This window comes from Microtus oregoni, unplaced genomic scaffold (assembly GCF_018167655.1).
Source record: "Microtus oregoni isolate MIOR12 unplaced genomic scaffold, Mior012 000001F_ref0000356, whole genome shotgun sequence".
Classification (NCBI taxonomy): domain Eukaryota; kingdom Metazoa; phylum Chordata; class Mammalia; order Rodentia; family Cricetidae; genus Microtus; species Microtus oregoni.
In genome coordinates, this window is record NW_024543060.1 from 68,349,745 (window position 1) to 68,373,120 (window position 23,376).

General features: G+C 43.8%; 1 protein-coding gene across 3 annotated transcripts in view; it reads left to right on the plus strand.

Annotated features, from left to right (window-relative positions):
- Positions 1–22,621, plus strand: part of Tmem19 (transmembrane protein 19) — a 39,015-nt gene extending 16,394 nt beyond the window's left edge. Inside the window, exons 6-8 of one of the 3 annotated variants that reach the window (XM_041672535.1) lie at positions 1,150–1,359; positions 3,561–3,755; positions 22,510–22,621. In XM_041672535.1, the coding sequence (XP_041528469.1) occupies positions 1,150–1,359; positions 3,561–3,724 (374 nt within the window). In that variant the 3' untranslated portion in view covers positions 3,725–3,755; positions 22,510–22,621. Of the gene's footprint in view, positions 1–1,149; positions 1,360–3,560; positions 3,756–6,271; positions 6,531–20,900; positions 21,093–22,509 lie in introns of those variants that run through there. The other 2 variants (XM_041672523.1, XM_041672530.1) reach the window with 2 other exon arrangements.
- Positions 22,622–23,376: the final 755 nt, after the last annotated feature.

Sequence of the window (23,376 nt, forward strand, 5' to 3'; positions counted from 1 at the left end):
ATGCCTGGTGAGTAAATGTATGTGGAGAGGAGGCTGTTAGTAGGTTATTTGCAAATAGAATTATCTTCTTATTTTATTCCTGCGATACTAGGGATGAAAATTTTGTATACGTTAGTGTTTCAGTTTCCCTTCCAGTCGCAATGATAAAATACTGAGGCAAAAGAAACCTAAGAGACAAGGGTTGGTTTGTCTCACACTTCCAGGTTACAGCCCATCAATACCGGGAAGCCAGGGGGTGACGTCACAGCCACAGGCCAGCACTGAGAACCATATTCTAATGCATGTCTTTGATATTCAGATGGCTTTTTCTTCTCTTGTACAATCCAGGATCCCTACCCAGGAATAATTCAGGTCTTCCTACTTCAATTACTGTAACAGATAATTCCAACAGGCATGCCCACAGGCCAGCCTGATCTAGACAGTCCTTTCTTGAGGACTTCCCAGGCGATTCTAAACTCAGTTGACACTGACAACCGGTTTCCACGTTCACCAAGTGCTTCACCACTGAGCTTACTCCCCAGCCTAGAGGACTCTAACAAGTACAGCATGGGTTCCCTGTGTCTAACCTGGTAAAACTGTTGATTTCCCAGAAGTCGGGGATAGAATGGTGGATGCCAGAGGCTAGAGAGAGGAGAAAGAGATGAGGACAGGTCAACGGGACACACACACACACACTCCGTGGACAAGAGCAAGATTCTGGTGTTGTGGTCTAGAGTAAGTGACTAGAGACTGCTTAGATAGCTCATCCTTTTTAAAAGCAGAAAATGGGATTTTTAATGTTTTCACCATAAAGAATGACAAGTATTTGAGGAGATAGCTGTGGGTCCCATGATCTGAATATTAAATGGTGTATTATGTGTTCAAATAGCAGTGTCTCATAAGTGTGTGTAACTTTCACATATCAGGTTTTTGATTTTTGTTTCTAGGGGGCGGAGGTGGGTTCTGGGGGTCGAACCTGGGATCTCATGCCCAATAGGCAAGCACTGTATCTCCAGTCCCTATGTATTAGTTTTGTTGTATTAAGAGAGAGAGTGCACTTTTCTTTAAGTTCATTAGGCGCGTACCAGTGTGGGGGTTTTGTTTTGCTTAGCTTTCCTTGGCGTCCCTCATTTGCTGATGACTAACTAGATGATTTGGTGTGTTTCTCAGGAACCAACGGAGGAGTCACAGTGGTGGGACTCGCCTTCAGTCTCTTCGGTGGGACCTTTGTGGGCCTGGCGTACTTCCTCACGCAGTTGGTGTTTGTCAGTGATCTAGACATCTCCGCTCCCCAGTGGCCCATTATTGTATTCGGAGCTCTGGCTGGATTACTAGGATCAGTTGTGGACTCATACTTAGGGGCAACAATGCAGTTTTCTGGTAAGACAGCACCCTATTGAAAGTTTCATTTTGTTTTAAGAAATAGGAAAGAAATATGAGAAACTTTAACACTTGGGGAAAAAAAATGTATCAATGAAACCAATCCAAAGGCTAGAAGTGACAGGGAAAATCTCTATAATTTTGGTTTTCTTAGTCTTTTGTGTTAAACTGGTTCAGAGGAATTTCTAAATTCCATAGAATTTCTGGAACGGTGATGACAGTGTAGGAAACAGGCTTTGATTTTGAGCTATCACCTAAGTTCTAGGAACACAGGACACTTGGATCAGATCATTTTAATGTACCTCCTCCCATTGGTTTTTGCCAAGTGCATTTGATGATGATACTGGTCTGACTACATGAGCGGCCTGCTTTCCTGTGGTGATTAGCCCCACCATGACTTTCTGTCCTCACCCTTGGATTTTTCTGTCTTGATTGATTCATTTCTAGAATAAGCTCTTTTCATATTGCTCAGGCTGGCCTTGAACTCAAGCTTTCTTCCTACCCCAGCCTTCCTAATGGCTGGGACTTCCCTTAGCGGTCACCATTAAGTGTTTCTTCATGGGAGTTGGCTCAGCAGTTAAGAATGTTTGCTGCTTCGTCATGAGGACCAACGTCCAGATCGCAGCATCCACATCCAGCTCTGGATAGCTCTAACTCCAGCTCCAAGGGACCTGACTTCCTCTTGTGGCCTCTGTGTGCACCCACACATGACCCATGCACAAGCACACATGTGCTTATACAGACAGACTGACCCATGCACAAACACACATGTGCTTATACAGACAGACTGACCCATGCAGAAACACACATGTGCTTATACAGACAGACTGACCCATGCAGAAACACACATGTGCTTAGACAGACAGACTGACCCATGCACAAACACACATGTGCTTAGACAGACAGACTGACCCATGCACAAGCACACATGTGCTTAGACAGACAGACTGACCCATGCAGAAACACACATGTGCTTATACAGACAGACTGACCCATGCAGAAACACACATGTGCTTAGACAGACAGACTGACCCATGCACAAACACACATGTGCTTAGACAGACAGACTGACCCATGCAGAAACACACATGTGCTTAGACAGACAGACTGACCCATGCACAAGCACACACAATTTTTTTTTTTTTGAGTTTTTCAAGATAGGGTTTCTCTGTAGTTTTACAACCTGTCCTGGAATAGCTCTTGTAGATCAGGCTGACCTTGAACTCACAGAGTTTGCCTGCTTTTGCCTCCCGAGTGCTGGGATTAAAGATGTGCATGCGCCACCACTGCCCGGCTGAGCATACACAATCTTAAAACGAAAATATATGTGTGTGTGTGTAAGTTTTAATGTGCCTGTATTTTATTCTGTTGGTGCTATTTTTTAAAGTTCTGGGAGTAGGTGGTTTATTAAGAGCAGAAACTGTGATCAAACCCTCAAGAGATGCAGGATCCAGTGATGGTTCATTGTTCACATGCAAGCTAGCGCCTTGTCGCTGTGCCGAGCCAAGGGCCCAGCAGCTCCCTAAAGCTTCTTTCAATGAGGTTGTCAACCCTATTCATGGGCGTACAACTCTCAGGCTTGATCACTTCCCCCGACTGCAGCTCTCCATACTGACACACTGAGTCTTCACAGCCTTCTTTGCAGCATGCCATACTGGTCCCCGAGGTCCAGCTCTGAAGCCAGATGTGATTCCAGCTGTTGGATCTCCCAGGTTTGTCTCAGAGAGGCCACTGGGAAGCCAGCTCTTCCATTTCTTTTCTTTTTTTTTTTTTTTTAAGATTTATTTATTTATTATGTATACAACATTCTGCCTCGATGTATGCCCATACGCCAAAGGAGGGCGCCGGATCTCAGTACAGATGGTTGTGAGCCACCATGTGGTTGCTGGGAATTGAACTCAGGACCTCTGAAAGAGCAATCAGTGACCTTAACCTCTGAGCCATCTCTCCAGCCCCCAGCTCTTCCATTTCTAAAGGAACTCCAGAAAGACCACTATTGAGGTGTCATAAAGTCCCCCCTGTGCAGGAAGGTCTTTTATAATCGAGGATTTTAAATAGAACACCATATCAGTTATCCCTCCACATCATTGTCCAAGGCACTGAGGATCTTGCAGGCATCGTCCCTCTAGAGGAAAGTGCTCGTTTGTTCTTTCAGACCGTCACTTGGATCTTGCGCATCATTTGCTTCCTTCCCGTTTCAGGTCTAGATGAAAGCACTGGCCTGGTGGTCAGCAGCCCAGCCCAGGAGACCAAGCACATAGCAGGGAAGCCCATCCTAGATAACAATGCCGTGAACCTGTTCTCCTCCGTTTTGGTGGCGCTCTTGCTCCCTACAGCCGCTTCAGGGTTTTGGCCCAGAGAGTGAACTTTCTTTCCCTCCCAGCTGGTTGATACTGGTGAGTCCAGCAAAGTCGCGATGTGAAGGGTTTTTTTTTTTTCCTAGTTAATAATAATTTTGCCGACATTGGGAACATCGTCTCCTCCCGTGTTCCGCTGTGGTGGGATTCCACACCGCCCTCTCAGCTCCATCGCAGCTGACGCCAGTTCCGTCACAGCTGACACCTTCGCAGTGAAAGGCGAAAGCGGATAGAGTTATTATATACATTCTTCTACCACATGAAGCTTCTTGAACGATGGAGCTCTGCTGCCCTCTGTGGTTGTCTGTTGAACCGCAAGTCCTTGGTCTTCTTAGTTTGTTCAGTTTCTAAAGACCAAGGGTGCTGATACTTTAAAATGGTTCCCACTTGGATAGAGACATAGCACTTTGGCGAGTGCCCAAAGTTACACTGGCTTTAATGACTTAACCCAATACACATGGAAGCCCAATACACATGGTATCCTAACTTGTGTCTCTCCAGTCCCAACTGTGAAAAATGCAGGTGTTGGTACTCCACATTTGCCTCCCTTTCTTCCTGGCTAATAATGGAGCTGTTTGGGCAAATTTCTTTTTCATCACATTAGAAAATGTGAAGAAAATTAATTTTTACAAAAAGAAATCATTTAAATTTGAACTTTTCGGATGAAGGTGTAGCTTGGTGGTAGCGCTTGCCTCTGCACACAGAACCCTGGTTTAGATGCCCAGCGCAGACAGAAAGTTATACCTTACACATTCAGGTCTTTGAAATACACATAAGCATCTGGATCCCATACCGCCATGTGGAACAGTTAATGAGTCACTGAAAAAAATAGTGTAATTGTTTTTTTAATTTTCCTTTCATTTGAACTCTGAGGTTCATGTTGTCAGTCCCTGGAAATGCCGTGATTTCCCACCATGAACCTTCTCAGTCCTGCATCCCTGTTCTTTGTGACTGTATTCCTCACTGTGTCTTCCCTTGTACAAAAGAGGTTTCGAAGGAGCAGTTCATTTTATTAAATATGTCCTAAAATGTTCCTAGTCTGAGTTCCTTACCTTTCCTCCCCTCCCTGTTTCCATTCTCGAAGAAATCAAGGAAGATAAACTGCTACCTGAGTAAATACTGCTTACCATTTCTAGTAGCGTCTTGTAGGTTATTGAATTAAAACTTGATTGAATCTGGAAAGAAAATGAAACCATTGACACCCTTAGTCCTGAAATACTCAACCCAGCCAGTCGCAAGCCCTGGTTTTTAGCTTTGGGTATACTTTGGAAGCACCTGGAAATGGTGTGGAAAAGTACTGATGTGTCGGGTACCATTCTGGGACTGAATTTGAAAGCTCTGCACAGGAGCTCAGTATCCAGATTTCAGACATCACTGCTGAGGCCGCTTCTAGTCCAGGCAGGTCAGAGAGCCTTGCTCTTCTCGTGTGTGGCCTATTCCACGTGAGTCTCTTTTGACAGCTGTTACACATGTCGGGGACTGGCTCTAGAAATGGTAACCCCACCTCAGTCACCTTCCAGCCTACTAAAGTGAAGTCACATGCAATGCGGTGTCTGAACCTTTGTCACGTGACTGCAATCTGAACAGCCGCCCCTTCTCTCCACGCGGACTCTAGGGCCCGTTCGTCTGTCCTCCTTGTGTTTTAGCTGCTGTTCAGTGTCACCACGATGGGAATGAATCATCCCAGCCACCACATCCCAGACACACTACAGCAGGCCATAAAAACAAGTCACAATGTGCAGCTTAGTCATTTAATCTGCTGCCGGGGCATCTGCTGCCTTAACTCCAGGAGGTCCTGAATAGTTTAATAATACAGAATAATTCACTAAGTGTCTGTTGAATTAATTTGATGAGCTTGGAATATACTCCTGGGGTGGGCGCGAGGTGGATAAGAAATACCAGTTTGGCCGGGCGATGGTGGCGCACGCCTTTAATCCCAGCACTCGGGAGGCAGAGGCAGGCGGATCTCTGTGAGTTCGAGACCAGCCTGGTCTACAGAGCGAGTTCCAGGACAGGCTCCAAAGCCACAGAGAAACCCTGTCTCAAAAAAAAAAAAAAAAGAAAAAGAAATACCAGTTTGGCTCCCTGAATTCTGAGGGCTCTAATGATCCCACCATTTCTCAATTGTGTGAAACTAATGAGTCAGGAACTTGCTGTAGGAGGAGAGACAGCCTGGCAGGGCAGGGCTTCTGGCCTTGTTCACAGAATGTCCATTCTCTTTTGTTTTTTCATAGTTGCTCTCTAAAATTTTATAAGTGTGGACAGTTTTTTTTAAAAAAAAGATTTGTTTTGTTTTTGCTGTGTATCAGTGTGTATTTCTGTGCACCTGGGTGTAGAGGACAAAAGAGGGTGTCTGAGCCCCTGGGTCTAGAGTTACAGGCAGGATGAGATGCCCTCTGTGACTGCTGGGAACCAAACTCGAGTCCTCTGGAACAACAGCCATGCTCTTAGCCGCTGAGCCATCTCTCAGCCCCCTGATAGAGTCTTTAAAACGTTTAAGAACATTGGTGATAAAACCAAAAGACTGGGGTGGTGATGCACACATTTCTTTTCAGCACGCTGGAAGCAGAGGCAGGCGGATCTCTAAGTTCTTCATGTGTGGTAAGACTGTGATTCAAAACAACAGCAACAAAACCCTGAAAGATTCTTTTTAAAGCTTTAGGGTGTTGTGCACACTGTGTGTGCAGTATATGTACTTGACTTGGAATTTTATATTCAAACACCTTGCCATATGTCAGCATCCTCAATTTATTGTCATGCAATTGTGGAACCCAGAGTTTTAAGCTCATGTGCCCATTGCCCAGGAATTGGCTAAGACAGCCGTGTGCCATTCACTAAATGAGTCTAATCTTTCCTCATGTGCTTGTGCTCCTTTTCCTTTGTGTGCCCTGCTCGCTATTCTGGAACTCTTCCTTCCTCTTTTGTTGTCTTATAGAAATCATCTCAAAGATACTTCTGTAAGAAGCATCCTCATGTTCTCCCATGCAGAATTACTGTCTCACACATTCTGTGCTTTAACTGTAAAAGCTGAGACACACTCAGCATCATCTCCCTGTGTGCTGGGGTGGATGCAACAATGAGCCCCAGCTCATTCAAGCCTCAGCTGCCATGCCTTTCCCACCATGGTGGACTGTACCCTCAAACAACCAGGGTAGAAGGGGAGAACAGACTCCCTCATGAACTGACCTCCATGTTCACACACATACACACACTCACACACAGAGAATAAATGTAAAAACGATATTTTGAAGACTACAGAAACAACTAAATGACAGTACGTCCCTACCAATTCTTGCCTTAAATGTAAATTATTAAAACTTACAATCAAAAGACCTGTTGACTGAATAGTTTGTTTTTTTAAGTTCTAACCATGTTTTCCATGAGATACTTAGTTTTTCTATTACTCCACTGGCACTGGAGTTACAAACAGTTGTGAGCTGTCATGGGGGTGCTTCTGGGAATTGAACCTGCGTCCTCTGGAAGAGCAGCCAGTGCTCTTAACCTCTGGGCTATCTGTCCAGTTCCCAAGATGCTTAATGAACTGACAGTGAAAAGATGGAAAAAGACAATCATTTAGTAATTAAAGAGAAAAGTAACTATTAGACAAAATAGAATTTATCCATGTGTCTATGTGTGAATTCCCCAGAAAAGGGACATCACATATATATAGTGAGCATGAGAAATACATGAAGAAAATGTCCTTCATACTTGAAGAAAATGTCCACAGAATTGCAGGTAGAAACAGCAATACAGTAGTAGATCTCACATCCACTTTCAATAAAATGGGAACTCAGAAAGGAAGTTGAACACCACTATGGACTAGTAGAACCTAGCAGACATGCTGAATACTCCACCCCAGCAAAGAGCAGAATATACCTTTCTCTAATGTTTTCCCAGTGAGGAGTCATGTTAGGCCACAAAACAAGTCTTGACAATTGCACAAAGTTGAAATAAAATGTTGGGAAATGCTGGCGACAAGTGAAAATGGAAAGAGTGTAGCAAAATTTATGAAATGCAACAGATGTAACATGAAAGAATTCCAGGACTGCCAAATGGAAACTTTGAAACCAGAGACTACAAAAATCAAGTTAAGAAGCTTTCTAGAAACTAGGAAAAACAAAAAACAAAATAAACTGAAACAAAACAACAGAAGGACTAGTCTTTGAGGATATCAGCAAAATTGACAAAGCCGCTAGCTAAAGAAAAAAGTCAGAAAATACAAATAAACTAAAAGCATAGGGACAACCAGTGATAAAGAAATAGACAGATGAGCTGGAGAGATGGCTCAGAGGCCAAGAGCTCCGGCCACTCTTCCAGAGGTCCTGAGTTCAACTACCAGCACCCACAGGTGACTCACACCATCTGAATGAGATCTGGTACCCTCTTCTGGCCTGCACATGTTCATGCAGGCAGAACACTGTATACATAATAAAAAAAAATCTTAGAAAAAATTAAAAAAGGAAATAGAGGGGTTGGAGAGATGATTCAGTGGTAAAGAGGGAATACAGTTCTTCCAAAGGACCCAAGTTCAATTTCCAGCACCCACACTGGGTGGCCCACAGCCTTGTGTATCGCCAGCTTCAGGGGATCTGACACCTCTGGTTTCCACGGGCACTACCCTCATGTACAAAAACACGCACAAATTAAAAATGAAATATCTAAATTCTATAACAACAAAATAAATAAAATAGTCGAAAGATTGCTAGAAACAGACAACAGACCAAGATGGAATTCTGAAGAAACAGAAAACCTAAACATCAATCGTAAGAAGATTGAATCACCAATCACCTCCCCCAAGCCCAAGATCAGATGACTTCACTAAAGTCTACTGTCAGATGCCTAAAGAAAAGTTCTATCTGAAAACCAAGAGGCAGCAACTCTTCCAAGCTCAGTCTCTTAATGTCATCAACCTGACAGCAAGTAAGAAAGATACTGCAAGAAAACAATATATCCATATTTCTGATGAATATTTTAATTGTATTTATTTATTTTGTGTTCAGTGTTCTGTCTGCATGTTTGCCTGCATGCCAGAAGAGGGTACCAACTCTCACTACAGAGTATATGTGAGCCTCCATGTGGTTGCTGGAAATTCAACTCAGGACCTCTGGAAGAGCAGCCAGTGCTCTTAACCTCTTCCAGTCCCCTAATGAATATTGATGCAAAAAGACACCTCTTGAAAATATTAGCAAACAAAATTCGACAGTACAATAAAAGAAATATTCACCCCCATGATCAATTGGAATTTATTCTTGGAATGCAAAGACGAGTTAATACATGAAAATCTGCCAGTGTAGTACATCATATTAATAATGAAGAGGAAACACTCGCATGATGATCTCAAGTGGTTCAGATAAAGCATTTGATATCTAGCCCTTTGATCATATGGCACTCAACGAATCAAAAATAGAATTAACCCAAGGCAGTGAGTGAGATGACTCAGAAGGTGAAGGAGCTTGCCACCAAGCCTGATGACTTGAACTTTGTCCCAGGGACCCAGATAGTGGAAAAAGAACAGGTCCTTCAGGTTGTCCTCTGACCTATGCATGCACACACACAACTGTGATAAATATCTTTAGGAAGATATATATATATTTAGGAAGATGAAACTTCTTATACTTGTGGATTAAAAAAAGAAGACTGTCTAGAATAGACAATACACAAGATAGTTTCTTCAGCAAATGGTGTTAGAAAAAAATGGGCCAGCCAAGGAAACAATGAAATTGGACCCTAAGACTAAACCTCATTTACAAAAATTAAGAGAAATTAGTTTTAAATTCTTAGTTTTAATGGAAATTAAAACAAACATAAAATGATAAATGTCCAGGATGAAACGTATCAGGGGAAATTCTCACAATATGTGATCGTCAATGGTTCCTTAAATAACACTATAACCAAAGGTAACGTCCACAAACAGAAAGTTTTTTTTCTGTTTCTATGTCAACACCATGACCAAAAAAGCAACATGGAGAAGGAAAAGGTTTATTTAGTTTCCACTTCCACATCACTGTCCATCACTGAGGGAAGCCAAAGCAGGAACCTGGAAGCAGGAACTGAAACAGAAACTGTGGAGGGATGCTACTATGTGGCAAAAGCCTGTTTCACTTGTCTCAAAATAACTAAAATGGGGTCTGGGAACGTAATTCAGTCGCAGAGTGCTTGCCTCGTGTATATGGAGCGCTGGAGTTGATCCCAGCACCACATAAACCAGGCATAGTGGTACGTGTCTGTAACCCTAGAACTCAGGAGACTGAAGCAAAGGAATCACAAGTTCAAAGTCATTGTAGGCTGCTTAGCAAGTTTGAAGCCAACCTGGGCTACATGAGATTCAATCACCATCGTCATCATTATCATCATCATCATCATCACTGAAACAAAGTCCACAGAAATAGGAAATAAAAATGGCAGATAGCAGAGAGCTACAGGGATGGGCCAGTTGTTAAAACTACTTACTGCCCTTGCAGAGGACCCAATACCCATATGGCAGCTCACAACTGTAGCAGGCTTTCTTGGACCACCATCCCCAAATCATGCCATGGAGTCTTATTATTAATTATGAATGCTCGGCTTTAGTTTAGGCTTGTTTCTAGCTAGCTTTTTTTTTTTTTAATTAAATTAACCCATTCCTATTCTTTCTTCTATGTGCTGCCCCAAGGCTGGTTTACCGCATCTACACGCGGTCCATCTGCTTCCCTGCTTCCTCCGTGGCAGGCTGGCCCCTGGCTGATTGGCTGGCTCCTCTTTTCTTTCTGCCCACCAGACCTGCCTATAAGCAGTGACTGTGCTTTCATTTCCCAGCCACACAGACCCGAATAATCATGCAGAAACTATATTAATTACAACACTGTTTGGCTGACGGCTCAGGAGTTATTTCTAGCTAGCTCTTACATCTTAAATTTACCCATTTCTGTTAGTCTATGTAATAGCACCACGTGGTTGTGGTGTTACCTCATTTTCTATGTCTTGTCTCCTCAGTGGCTGGCTGTTGTCTACCCGACTCTACCTTCTTTTTCTCTGTATCTCTGCTCGGATTTCCTGCCTGGCTTTACTCTACTAAGCCATTGGCTGAAACAGCTTTATTCATTAGCCAATAAAAGCAACACATATAGAGAAGGACATCCCTTATTACCCACCTATCCCACCTCTGCCTAGCTATTGGCCATTCAGCTTTTTATTAAACCAATCAGGAGCTTCTTAGGGAGGCAAAGTAAAACAGCAACCCATCTTTACATAGTAAAACAAATATTCTATTCCACAATACACAATTGCCTATAACTCTAGTTCCAGGAGATCTGATGTCCTGTTTATGGTGCACATACGTGCAGGTAAAACACCCATACACACAAAATAAAAATAGACAACATCTGTTTGATAATGAAATGGTTGATTCCAGTGGGGAGGACTTGTTTAATGGGTGTAGACTTCAGATCGCCAAGGTGACAAAAGTACCACAGACTTGCCCCCGAAAACTGTGACTATGTCAAACACTGAGAAAATATGCACCCCAAAGAGGCTAAATGGTAAAAATCTATGTTTTTCTAACCAAAATTCAGATTAGTGAATGAATCAGTGAACTTACCCCTTGGTATGGTCAAAGAAATGTAACAGTGAAAGAATTAGCAAAATGCTGGCTTTGGAGCTGAAGGGGGAGGGTGGCCTCTAGAAGCTGGAGAGGCAAACAGACTCTTCTCTGTAGGCCCTAGAAATGGAGGAAAACGGCCCCACTGACACATTGATGTTAGGATTTTCATGGCTTATAGAATGGTACTAGACTCAGTTAGCTTTGCTCTGAGCCACTTGAGTTTGTGTTAATTTGTTATAGTGGCAACTGAAAGCTAATACACCATGCCACTTTTGAGAAGCAGACAACAGCATCCTAGACAACAGCATCTAACCCTAATCCTGCCACTCTGGCTTCCTGACCCTGTTCACTTAGCTTTTCCATGGCTCAGGCAGTCTGTCCATAAAGTGGGGCTATCGATAACACCTATCCCTTGAGGGACCAAGGTGTTGACAGTGTCATCTCCGATTGAAGCTACCAGTAAGTTAACATTTGGCAGTAGCAGATGGCAGCTAAGTCTATGGAAATGCAAGAACCTTCTACTTCTTTTATATTTATTATTGTTGTTCTGTGAAAGGAAGGTGACCTAGTCACTTTGATCTTTGTTTGGCTTCCCCCTGATAGAGGAGGAAAGGCATCTGGCGCACTCTGCAAGGAAACATTGTGTGTGTGTGTGTGTGTGTGTGTGTGTGTGTGTGTGTGAGAGAGAGAGAGAGAGAGAGAGAGAGAGAGAGAGATGGCCAAACCTTCATTTCATAATAAGAACAAGACTGAGAATAGCAGAGGCAATGAAGTTTATTTAACAACCTTGCAAAGTCTGGCGTTAGCCTAGAATGGCAGGTGCCCTGATTGAGGACAGTTTGTAAACTCTAACTCTAGCCCCTTGCTCCCTTTTCTCCTTGGCTGAGTTGTTAGGGGAGTAAAGTTTTACACAGGATCTAGGTGTTCTCTTGTCTCTACTGTACAGCCCGGTCTGACTAAATATCCTTGGTTTTGTATGGTTTGGGGTTTGGTTTGGGATTTGGGCGTATATGTGGGTTGGGGGCGGGCACAGACCCTTGCCACATTGTCTACATTGCTACAGGTCCCCTACAGGCTGACCTGGACCTCTTCTATCTTCCTGCCAAAACTAGGACTGCCAGTATTGCCACCATGCCAAACCATCTCTAAGTCTTGTTTTGTTAATTTTTTTTTTAAAATCTCATCAGACTGGTTTTTTCCCTGGCATCTGTTGTTGAAAGGCAGGCTCCAAGTATCAGATCACTGGGACCTGAGATAGATAAACCTTTATGCTTTATGCTTGTCTAACTAAGACGTAAACTGTTTACCTCTTTGCTGTGCGGTTACATCAGAGGCTCAGATGCTCCCCGGGGTGCCTGCTTCTATCTTCCCAGCCCCATTGCATTTTGCTACAGTGGGAACTGAAGAACTGAGCCCGAGAGCTGTGGTCATTTTGGCCTTAGTCCTCTGTTGTTAGGCCGGTGCCAGTGGTTACACACTACGGGAGAGGTGTTCTGTGAGTCTGTAATTAGGTCTCAGTATCGGAGTAAAGCTCAGTTGGGTATTTCCACACCAAAAGGGCTAGAGCCTAGCCGCCACTAGGTATTTCCCTCCCCGCGGGCCAGGTACGCTTTGGTAAAGCACCAAGTGCTTAGGCCTTAGGAAAATGATTTTGTTTGAGGGAAAAACCTTGTTGAGGAAAATCAAAGTTTCAGTGTCTGTTTCAAAGAAGTCCCGTAGAGGGACTTTTCTCTGACCTCATGGGGAATACCTGCTATGGCTCCTGGAGGTGAATTTTTGGGAAATGTAGATGTTGCCCTAATCATCGGCCCCCTCAGGAGGCTGTAATTCGCAAGCTAGTCTACACTGAGCCTCTAATAATGCGTGAGTTACACTGGCTTCTGCTCCAGCGTTTGTCCACAAAGACTGTGATTCTGTCTCTCACTCAGTTTGCCCCATGATGAATATAAAAAGTGGAGAGGGAGACGAAAGGGAGGGAGGGGGAGACGAAAGGGAGGGAGGGGGAACTGTGGTTGGTATGTAAAATGAAAAGAAAAACTTTTAAATACATTTAGAAAAATTTAAAAAGAGCTATCAACTCAAAGTTTTCACTTTGGTGATGGTGGTGGTAGGCGGGGGTGGGGTGGGATTATGAGACAGGACCTCATGTAAGGCAGCCTGATCTCAGACTGCCTATATAGCAGATCATGACCTCGAACTCGGATCCAATTCCCAAGTTCTGGGATTACAGGCATGTGCCACAAGCTCAGATAAGTTTTTAGTTTGCTTAGCTTTTTTTTTCTTGTTTCGATGGAAGGGATGACTTCCAACTCACACGTCAGACAGGAAGTCAGCAAGATGGTTTCAGTCCTGATGAACTTTGTGGTAATGAGCCTCGGGGTTTGTGGGAGTCAGTCTTTTAGCATGGTGCATCCCAGTGAGTGGAGGTGGCTTCTGTCTTTGGTGAAGAGCTGGGCATGCTCCAAACTGTAGCGCCACCTAGAGCAAAGGTGAACGACACTTGACAAAAGTTAGCCCACACCGCTGTCTCTTCACTTCGGCTGTCCCCTAACTCATCTCAGGTTCTAATTCCTTCTGCACCCAGCCATTGCCTGATAACACCACATCACGTGGCCTAAATTCTAAACAAGAGAGGTTAATTCAGGCCGGTCGTTCTGCAGGCTCCTTGTTGAGCAATTCACGCCTAGTGACAGCCTTCTCGCTGGCGGAGTCCTCAGGGAATGCTGAGCCTTGACTGACGTGGAGAGAGTCAGGGCACACCTGTGCGTGCGCATCTCTTCCTGCCTCCTCTGTTTCCTCAGCAGCCAGGATCCATTTGTGCTTCCTCCACCTTCCTCACCTCCCAAAGGCCCATCTTTCTAAACAGTGGAGTTGGATTAAGTTTCCAGCCTCTCAGTACTTCACAGTGGGGGTTAAGCTTTGACAGGAAAAGTCCAAGGTGACAAACTCAGATTCTAGTCCCAGCTTACAGTTTCTTTTCTTTATTGTATTTATTTATTTATTGTTTGTTTGGTTTTTTTTTACATTTTGATTGCAGTTTTTCCTCCCTCTTTTTCTCCCAATCCCCCACCTCTCTCCTCTCCATTTCTCTTCAGAAAAGGGCAGGCCTCCCATGGATATCAGACAACCAAGGTATATCAAATTCAGTGAGGCCAGGCTTCTCCTCTTTTATTAAGGCTGGAAGAGGCAACCCAGTATGGGGGATAAGGTCCCAAAAGCAAGTAACAGAGTCAGAGACAGCTCCCACGCCCACTGTTAGGAGTCCCACAAAGAAGAACAAGCTACACAACTGTAATATATTTGCAAAGTGTCTTGGTCAGGCCCATTTGGTTACCCTGGTTGTCAGTTCACTCCCTGTGAGCCCTGGTTAGTTGAGTCTGTGAGTTTTCTTGTGGTTTCCTTGGCCCCTCTGACTCCTATAATCCTTCCTCTCCTTTGTCCACAAGATTCCCCAAGTTCCACCCAAGGCTGTGGGTATCTGCTTCTGTTTCTGTCAGTTGAGTGAAGCCTCTCCGATGACAGCTGGGCTAGGCACCAGTCTATGGTATAGCAGAATATCATTAGGAATCATTTCAGTGACTTTTTCCCCCCTTATGCCAGTCATATTTGGTTGTATCCTGGGTCTCTGGGCTAGCTTATAGCTTCTAGTGTTCGTCTTAGATTACTATGTAGTAAAGTCATTGGTCTCAGTGATAATTGTTTTAAACCTTTTACATATTTGTTACTTTTTGACCTTCTTGTTTTATGTCTGTAGTAGTAGATAATTTATTAATAGAAAGTTCACTGGGCTGAGAAATGGAGAAATTAGCTTAAGTGCTCTCTCCTACGCCATTATTAATTAGCAGAATAATTTCAACCTCCAGCAGCACTCAGCTGTCCGTTTCCTCATCGATACCACAAGCAGTCTGGACCAGACATCAAAAACTTTTTTTTAAATATTTTTATGCTTTACTTAACTTTATTTTATGTGCATTGGTGTGAAGGTGTCAGATCCCCTTCAACTGGATCTTCAGACAGTTGTGAGCTGCCATGTGGGTGCTGGGAATTGAACCCGGGTCCTCTGGAAGAGCAGCCAGTGCTCTTAACCACTGAGCCATCTCTCCAGCTCAATTTCTATGATGCGCAATTTAGTGCTCAGTTTCTTTATGCAGCCCAGGCTGTACTAGAACTCACAGAGTTTCGCCTCCCTCTGCCTCCTGAGTGCTGGGGCTGAAGGTGTGTGCTGTCACGCCCAGCTCCATTTTGATCTTTTAATCACTAATACTTAACAACTCTCATAAGCATGGCATTAAGGAAGGCATTGAGACAAGGAAGAAGAGAAAAAGAAATGACGTCTGTAGATTACTTTGCGTTGTCCCACTGTTAAGTAGCTACGTGTTGTGATAGAAACCACGTGGTTGGCTGTGAGGGTTACAGTGGGAATGCCCCCTCCATAGGCTTCAGTATTCACACACCCTGTTCCCAGGTGGTGGTGCTGTTGGGGAGGTTTAGGAGGTGTGGGTATGACCTCCAGCAAGGTCAAGTATGTCACTGGTGGTCAGTGGGCTCTGAGATGCTTTCTGCTTCATGTTCATGGTTCAAGAGTCCAGGACAGCCAGGGCTGTTACACAGAGAAACCCTGTCTTGAAAAAACAACACCCTCTCCCCCCACACACACAAAAAAGAAAAAGATCAGAAAGAAAAATTATAAACAAAATTGTCCTTCCCCAATGTGAATAACTTGAATATCTTTCATTAAAATGTTAATAGAACCCAAGTCCCACAAAGATAAATTATTAGAAATGTAAAAACACTAGGCCTCAGCTATATGTGATATAAGGGCCAAACTGAAAACGGTTGCTCACTGTAGTGGCTTCCAAGGACCTTTCCAGAACAGCCTGTTATTGTTTCTCCTTTCTCTGAAAACATCATGTCCCTCAGAATGTTACCCAATGAGTCATGCTGCCCAGAGATGTGTACCACAGAGCTGGCTTCTTTCCAGGGTTCCCTAGTGGTGGCCCAGCTGGGATCCACGGAAGTGAGACTCAGCCCACCCCAGGGCAGCTTTCTGAGCAGAAGAGAACCTTTTCGCGCGGAACATCCTCGGTCTTCCTCCCGGCCGCCCATCTGTAAACAGTAAATCTGCTTCCTTAGAACACATCACATTATTGTGTTCCCTGCCGGACTAAGGTCATTGATAAAGCTGCAGCCAAGGGTGCAGAGGTCAGAGGTTTTCTGAGTGCTGTTGGAAGGGGTTATCTGATTGTGAGCTTTGTTACCCCCAGCCAGTGGGAGCCCCCCCCTCCCCCGTTTGGATCAGTGGATTCACTAATCAGTGAATTCGCTTCATAAAACTGGTTCAAAAAGCAGGGTGTGATCTGAAAAAGCCCTGGTGCACGAGTGAAGCAGTAAGGCAAGGTTATTGCAGGGTGGAGACACCAGGGACGCGAGGCCCGGATTTTTTGATGGAGAAGGATAGTGATAAGCACACAGCAGTCACACACCCATGCCCTCTGCAGATTCACATTTTCTGCTAACGTGAACTGGGCTGTAGCAAGAGGGAACCGCGGGACAGGGTGAACAATCCTCTTTGCTGGGAGTGTACACAGTCCACTTCTCCTCCAGGGGGGAAGAGCTCAAGAAGTGTGTGTGTGGCGGGGGGATACTCAAGCTGAAGGAATATAAGGCATAGCTGAAGGGGTGCCAGGGCACCCGAGACAGAAGCAGTGGTGTGACCTGAGCCTGCACGGAAAGTGAGATCTAGGGACAGATCCAGACAAATACCAGGAAAGAGAATGCTATCTTGGCCATCTCAGAGAGTTCTTAAAGAAGGACAGAACATTTTGCTGTCCAGAAAGGAATGGTACAAGTAAGGGTTGGGCCAGTGTCTAAATCCCCACAGAAAGCCACAGCTTCGTACGTCTGGCAAGATGAAGAAAAATGAAACCAAAGGTCTTAGGAATTTTAGGAATTTTTGGAGAACGTGCTGACCTCTTAGTGTTTATGAGACTTACCAGCCTGTTGGTGGCGGGGGTGTGGCTTCGAGCCGTTTCTGCAACTGCTGACTGTGGTTCCCACCACTAAGTATATTATAGGCATTGAGCTCTTGGCTACTCTGCCACAACATCACTTTACCATATAATTTTTTTCTAAATTTATTATGTTAGATTTATTTGTATATTTGTGTGTATTTAGTATGCACATATTTCCATTCCTGGCACCGGCAGAGGTTAGAACAGTGGTTCTCAATCTGTGGGTCACGACCCCTTTGGTGGGACTCAAACGACCCGTTCACTGGGGTCACCTAAGACCACAGGAAAACACAGAGATTTGCATTATAATTTATCAAAGTAGCAAAGTTATTTTTGTATGACGTGGCAATGAAAATAATTTTGTAGTTGGGGTCATCACAACATGAGGAACCCTGCTAAGAGGTCTCGGCATCAGGATGAGAACCACCGGATTAGAAGGTGTCAAATCCACCAGAATTGGATGATGGTAAGCCACCATGTTGGTGCTGGGAACCCAAATCTTCTGCAATAACAATAAATGCTCTGTCTCTGAGCCTCTCCAGCCCTGAATTTATTTCCGTTTTTATTATTTGCGTTTGGGGGGGGGGGGGTAGTGGGAGAGGGAATGGGGAGAGACATAGGCCCCTGCGTGTATGTGGAAGTCAGGGACAACTTTTCCAAGTCAATTCTTTCCACTATGGGTCCCAGGGATCGAATTGAGGTCATCAGTCTTATGTGGCATGTGCTTTTCACACAGAGTCAAGTGGTGGTTTGAAAGAAAATGGCCCCCAAAGGGAGTGGCACTATTAGGAGGTGTGACATTGTTGGAGTAGGTGTGGTCTTCTTGGAGGAAGTGTCACTGTGGGGGTGGGCTTTGAGCTCTCTTTTCTCAAGCTTCACTCCTGTGACTATCAGTCAACTTCCTGTTGCCTCGGAGTCAAGCTGTAGGACTCTCAGCTCCAGCACCCTATTTGCCTGCATACTACCCGCGCTCCTTGCCTTGATGATGATGGACTGAACCTCTGAAACTGTAAGCAAGCCATCCTCAATTAAATGTTTTCATTTATAAGAGTAGTCATGGTTGCCAGGCGGTGATGGCACAGGCCTTTAATCCCAGCACTTGGGAGGCAGAGACAGGCAGATCTCTGTGAGTTCGACACCAGCCTGGTCTACAAAAGCTAGTTCCAGGATAGGCTCTAGAGCTACAGAGAGACTCTGTCTCAAAAAAACCAAAAAAAAAAAAAAAAAAAAAGAGTTGTCCCGGTCATGGTGTCTCTTCACAGCAATAAAACCCAAATTAAGACGAGCCATCTCTCCAGTTCCGTTTCTGATCTTTTTAAGGGTTTTTTTGTTGACTTTTATTTCCGTGTGTCTGTATTCATGTGGCCATCAGAGGACAGCTATCAGGAGGCAGCTCACTCCTTCCACTGTCATCAGACTTAGTGGCAAGTACCTTTACCCACAGAGCCATCTCACTATCCCCAAAATAAATATTCTTTTTCTTCTTTTCCTCTTTTTATAAATCAATATTGTTAAAGCTGAGCACAGTGGTGCACACCATTAATCCCAGCACTTGGGAAGCAGAGGAAGGTAGGCTGATCTCTGAGTTCAAGGCCACCCTGGTCTACAGAGTGAGTTGCAGGACAGGCAGGGCTACACAGAGGAACCGTACCTTGGTAAAATAAACAAACAAATAAATGAAAAAAACTGACAACACCAAAGTCAGTATTGTTGAGTGTTTACTGTTTGGGTTGGTTTTGTTGTTAGAGGCAGGCTTTCACTCCATATATCTGGCCCATCGGGAACTGGCTATGTAAGCCAAGGTGGCCTCACACTCACAGAGGTCTGCCTGCCTCTGCCTCCTGAGTTCTGAGATTAACTTTTTTTTAATTACATTTATTTGGTGATGCTGGTGGAGGTGGAGTGTGTATGTGTGTGTATGTGTGTGTGTATGTGTGTGTGTGTGAACTGCATTCATGCGTGGAGTTCAGAGGAAAATTCATAAAAAAAAATAAACCATCTTGCTGGCCCTTAATTCTGATCTTGGAAAGAAAAATTATTTACTTATCCATGATCATGTTATCTTAGCCCCCCCCCCCCTTTTTTTATAAAATAATCAGATTTCACCATGTAGCTCTGGGATAGCCTGGAACATGGAACCCTTGATCCTCTTCCACCAAGTCTGACAAGTGCTAGGGTTGCTGCCACGGCTGTATAACCACCACACCTGACCTACCTCGAGCTTGTGTCTTCCACAGGCTGCTCATAGTTTGATTAGAATTTTCATCCTGAACGTGTGTTGAGTCTTAAGTTTGCCTTTTTTTTCTGAATCCACTGAAATTCTATTAATTCCCCCTGTTATTAAAGTATAATAAATGTTTTTATAGCATACCTACTTTAGGGGTGGAAATAGAGTTTAGTGATAAGGATCTTGCCAAGCAAAGGCCCTGGGTTGGACATGGGCAGAAGTCCACTTTGCAGTGATGAAATAAAGTCCTCTTAATTATAATGTACCATCATTTTCATATATTACTTTATTTAATTTGCCAATATGAAAATCATTTTTGTCTGCTCTTCTGAGTGATGTCTACTTGACTTTCCTTGGTCCACCAACTCCCAAATAATGACACAGAGACTTCTTATTATGAAAACTTGGCCTTGTCTTAGGCTTGATCCCAACGAGCTCTTAAAACTTAAATTACCCCATTTAGGTTAGTCTATATTCTGCAACATAATTTGTTACCTCTCCTGCAACTCCCTCTGCATCTTGCTGGCGAATTCTCTTCTCTGATAACTGTCCCCCCACCAATTCCTCTTTCTCTCCAGAAATCCCACCTATCCTCTCCTGGCTAGCTTTTAACCATTCAGCTTTTTATTAAACCAATCAGAAGCTGCCTTTGGCAGGCAAGAAAGGACAAAGACATATCTTCACAAGTGTATTGAATATTCTGCAACAATGTTGAACTGTATGTCTTGTTTCTCATGTATCTGCCTAGTACAGGTATTAGAATAACATAGATATCACACCGAGCCTAAGAAACGATCCCTCTTCCCTAATTTTTCTAAAAGACTGTGAAATTGGTATTACTCGTTCTTTAAATTTTTGATAAAATTTTACCAGTGGAGCAAAATAGGCCTTAAAATTTCTTTGCTTAAAGTTTACAAATTATAAGTTAATTTGATTCATCTACTATAAGGCTATTCATATTCTTTTTGAGTTAGTTCTAATTTGTACCAGAAATGGCTCAGCAGTTTAGAGTGTGTCCTGCTCTTCCAGAGGGACCTAAATTCAGTTCTCAGCACCAGGTCAGGTGGCTCTCAACCGGCTGTAACTCCAACTCCAGCGTCTCTGATGTCCGTACCCAAACTCAGACTTATAATTAAAAATAAAATAAATCTTAGAAAATTTTCTTTGAAAGTTTTCCATTTTTCCTGCCTGAAGCAACCCTCCTCATAGGAACAACTCTGCTTGCCAGGAATTTTATCTGCTTTTGTGGCATGAGACGTGTGGAAGTCTCCCTGTCTGTCTGTCTGTCTGTCTGTCTGTCTGTCTGTGTCTCCCTCACTTCGTCTCTCTTTCTCTTTTTTCCATTCTTTTATTTTCTCTTTTTACAGTGACTGAGTTTTGCTGGGCCGCCCAAGCTGGTCTGCATCCTAAGGACCGGGATTAGCTTTAATTTCTGAATGGACAGCTTTCCACAGTTGAGAACAGTCTTCTTGGTTTCTTGTCCTGTTTCCATGAGAAAATACTCTGGCAAACTCAGTTAAAGAAAGGGCTTAGCCGGGCGGTGGCGCACGCCTTTAATCCCAGCACTCGGGAGGCAGAGGCAGGCGGATCTCTGTGAGTTCGAGACCAGCCTGGTCTACAGAGCTAGTTCCAGGACAGGCTCCAAAACCACAGAGAAACCCTGTCTCGAAAAACCAAAAAAAAAAAAAAAAAAAAGAAAAAAAAGAAAGGGCTTATTCTGGCTCACAGTTCAAGGTGCGATCTTCAGGGTGGAGAAGCCACCTGAGGCCGCTGGTCACATGACACTCACAATTGGAGAAACACAGAGCAATGAAAACATGCATGCTAGTGCCTTGCTGGCTACCACTGCCTCAAACAGTTCCAGATCTCCAGAGCATGGAATGTTCCCGAACAACATAATGATAGGCATGCTTTGAAGTCTGACTCCCTCATGATTTTAGATTCCATCAAGCCAATGGCACCAACTACATCACAAGAATCTACAAACCGAATAGATTTGCTTTCAGCACCTTAAATATAGGTCTTTCCATTGTCTTATGGCCTGCAGAGTTTCTCATAGGAAAACTGTCAAAAAAAAAAAAAAACAAAAAAAAAAAACAAAACACCTTAGGCCAGGAAGATGGCTTTGTGGGTAAAGTTGTCCATCTCCAAACCTCATGGCCGAGTTCATGTCCCTAAACCCACGTGGTTAAAGGCAGAACTGACCCCTCAAGCTGTTCTCTGACCGCCACATGTTCACTTTGGCCTGTGCACACACGGACTGGTGCGCACATGGACTGGTGCGCACACGGACTGGTGCGCACACGGACTGGTGCACGCACACAAGCACGCATACAAATGCAGTTTTTTTTTTAGTTTATTTATTTATTAAAGATTTCTGTCTCTCACAAATGCAGTTTTAACATTAAATAAAACATATTTCCTCTGGCTGCTTTCTCTTTTCCTTTTGTTTTCAAACAGTCCGAAACCAGTCTTCATATAGCTTTGTTCATGTAGCTTCGCCTTTCGGTTTGAGGGTTTTGTTTGTTTTTTGTTTTTCAATTTCCTATCCCCTCCCTCAAATTTTTTATTACTCCTTTGGGAATTTTGTACAGTATATTTTGATCATATTAAACCCCCCACATTAAATTTTTGATCGTTTTATTAACTGTACATTTTATGAACTGTAGAAAAAGCCGAGCCGTTTTTCTAACACTGTTATTCCTTTGCTGTCAAGAGCCCGTTTGCTTATTGGTTCGCTTGTTAGGTTATTTATGCTGAGTCTCTTGGTGTAGCCCAGCCTGTCCTAGATGACCTCAAGATCTCCCTGTATCCTTGGCCCTAGTAATATGTCTTAATATCTTCTTATTTTTCTCCTTGTATTCATATTTTTCTTTATTTCTGTGAGCACATTTTTTTAAAATCATAATATATACTTTAACATCTTTGCCTGCTAATTTCATCTTTATTATTTCTATTACCTGCTTTTTCTCTCAGTTACAGGTCACATTTTTTTGTCCTGGACATGGTTGACCTCATGTTGGAGAGGACTGACTCTCTTAAAGAATGGAATGTTGAATCTTGTTCTCCGATACTCAGTACAATACTCTTTTGGGTCAGCCCAGTCCACGTGAGCCTTGTTGTGGATGCAGAGAAGGCTCGGGTCTGGGCTCTCCATCTCCAGTTCCTCCCAGGGCTGTGCCCAGGTCCTGGTGCCTTGTGCGTGAGAAGGCCTGCCAAGTGGGAACACAAGCTGTTCCCTGTCGGGGATTGTTCCTGTTTACAGTGTGGATGTCCAAGATTCCAAGGCAAAGCACAGTTATTTCATACATTTGAAGGGGCCTTTCTGCAGCTCTCTAGAGGACTCTATGCCATGCCCTGCTCTTCAATTCTGCCTCACTATTTCTCACAGCCTCAGTCTCCCCCAAATCTGATTTTTTTTTCTGCCTTTCTAGCGCGCGCACACACACATGCACAAATTTTTTGTTTATTTTATTCATTTATTTTTGGTTTTTTGAGATAGGGTTTCTCTGTAGCTTTGGAGCCTGTCCTGGAACTCACTCTGTAGACCTGACTGGCCTCGAACTCACAGAGATCTGCCTGCCTCTGCCTCCTGAGTGCTGGGGTTAAAGGCGTGCATCACCACTGCCCGGCTGTTTTGTTTTGTTTTTTGAGACACATTTTCTCTGTGTAGTCCTGGCTGCCCTGGAACTCACTCTGCAGACCAATCTGGCTTCAAATTCAAAGATCTGCCTTCCTCTGCCTGCCTCAGCCTCCTGAGTGCAGGGATTAAAGGCGTGCATCACCACCACCACCGGGCTACACACATATTTTATCTGTTCATTTTTTCCCATCATATATATA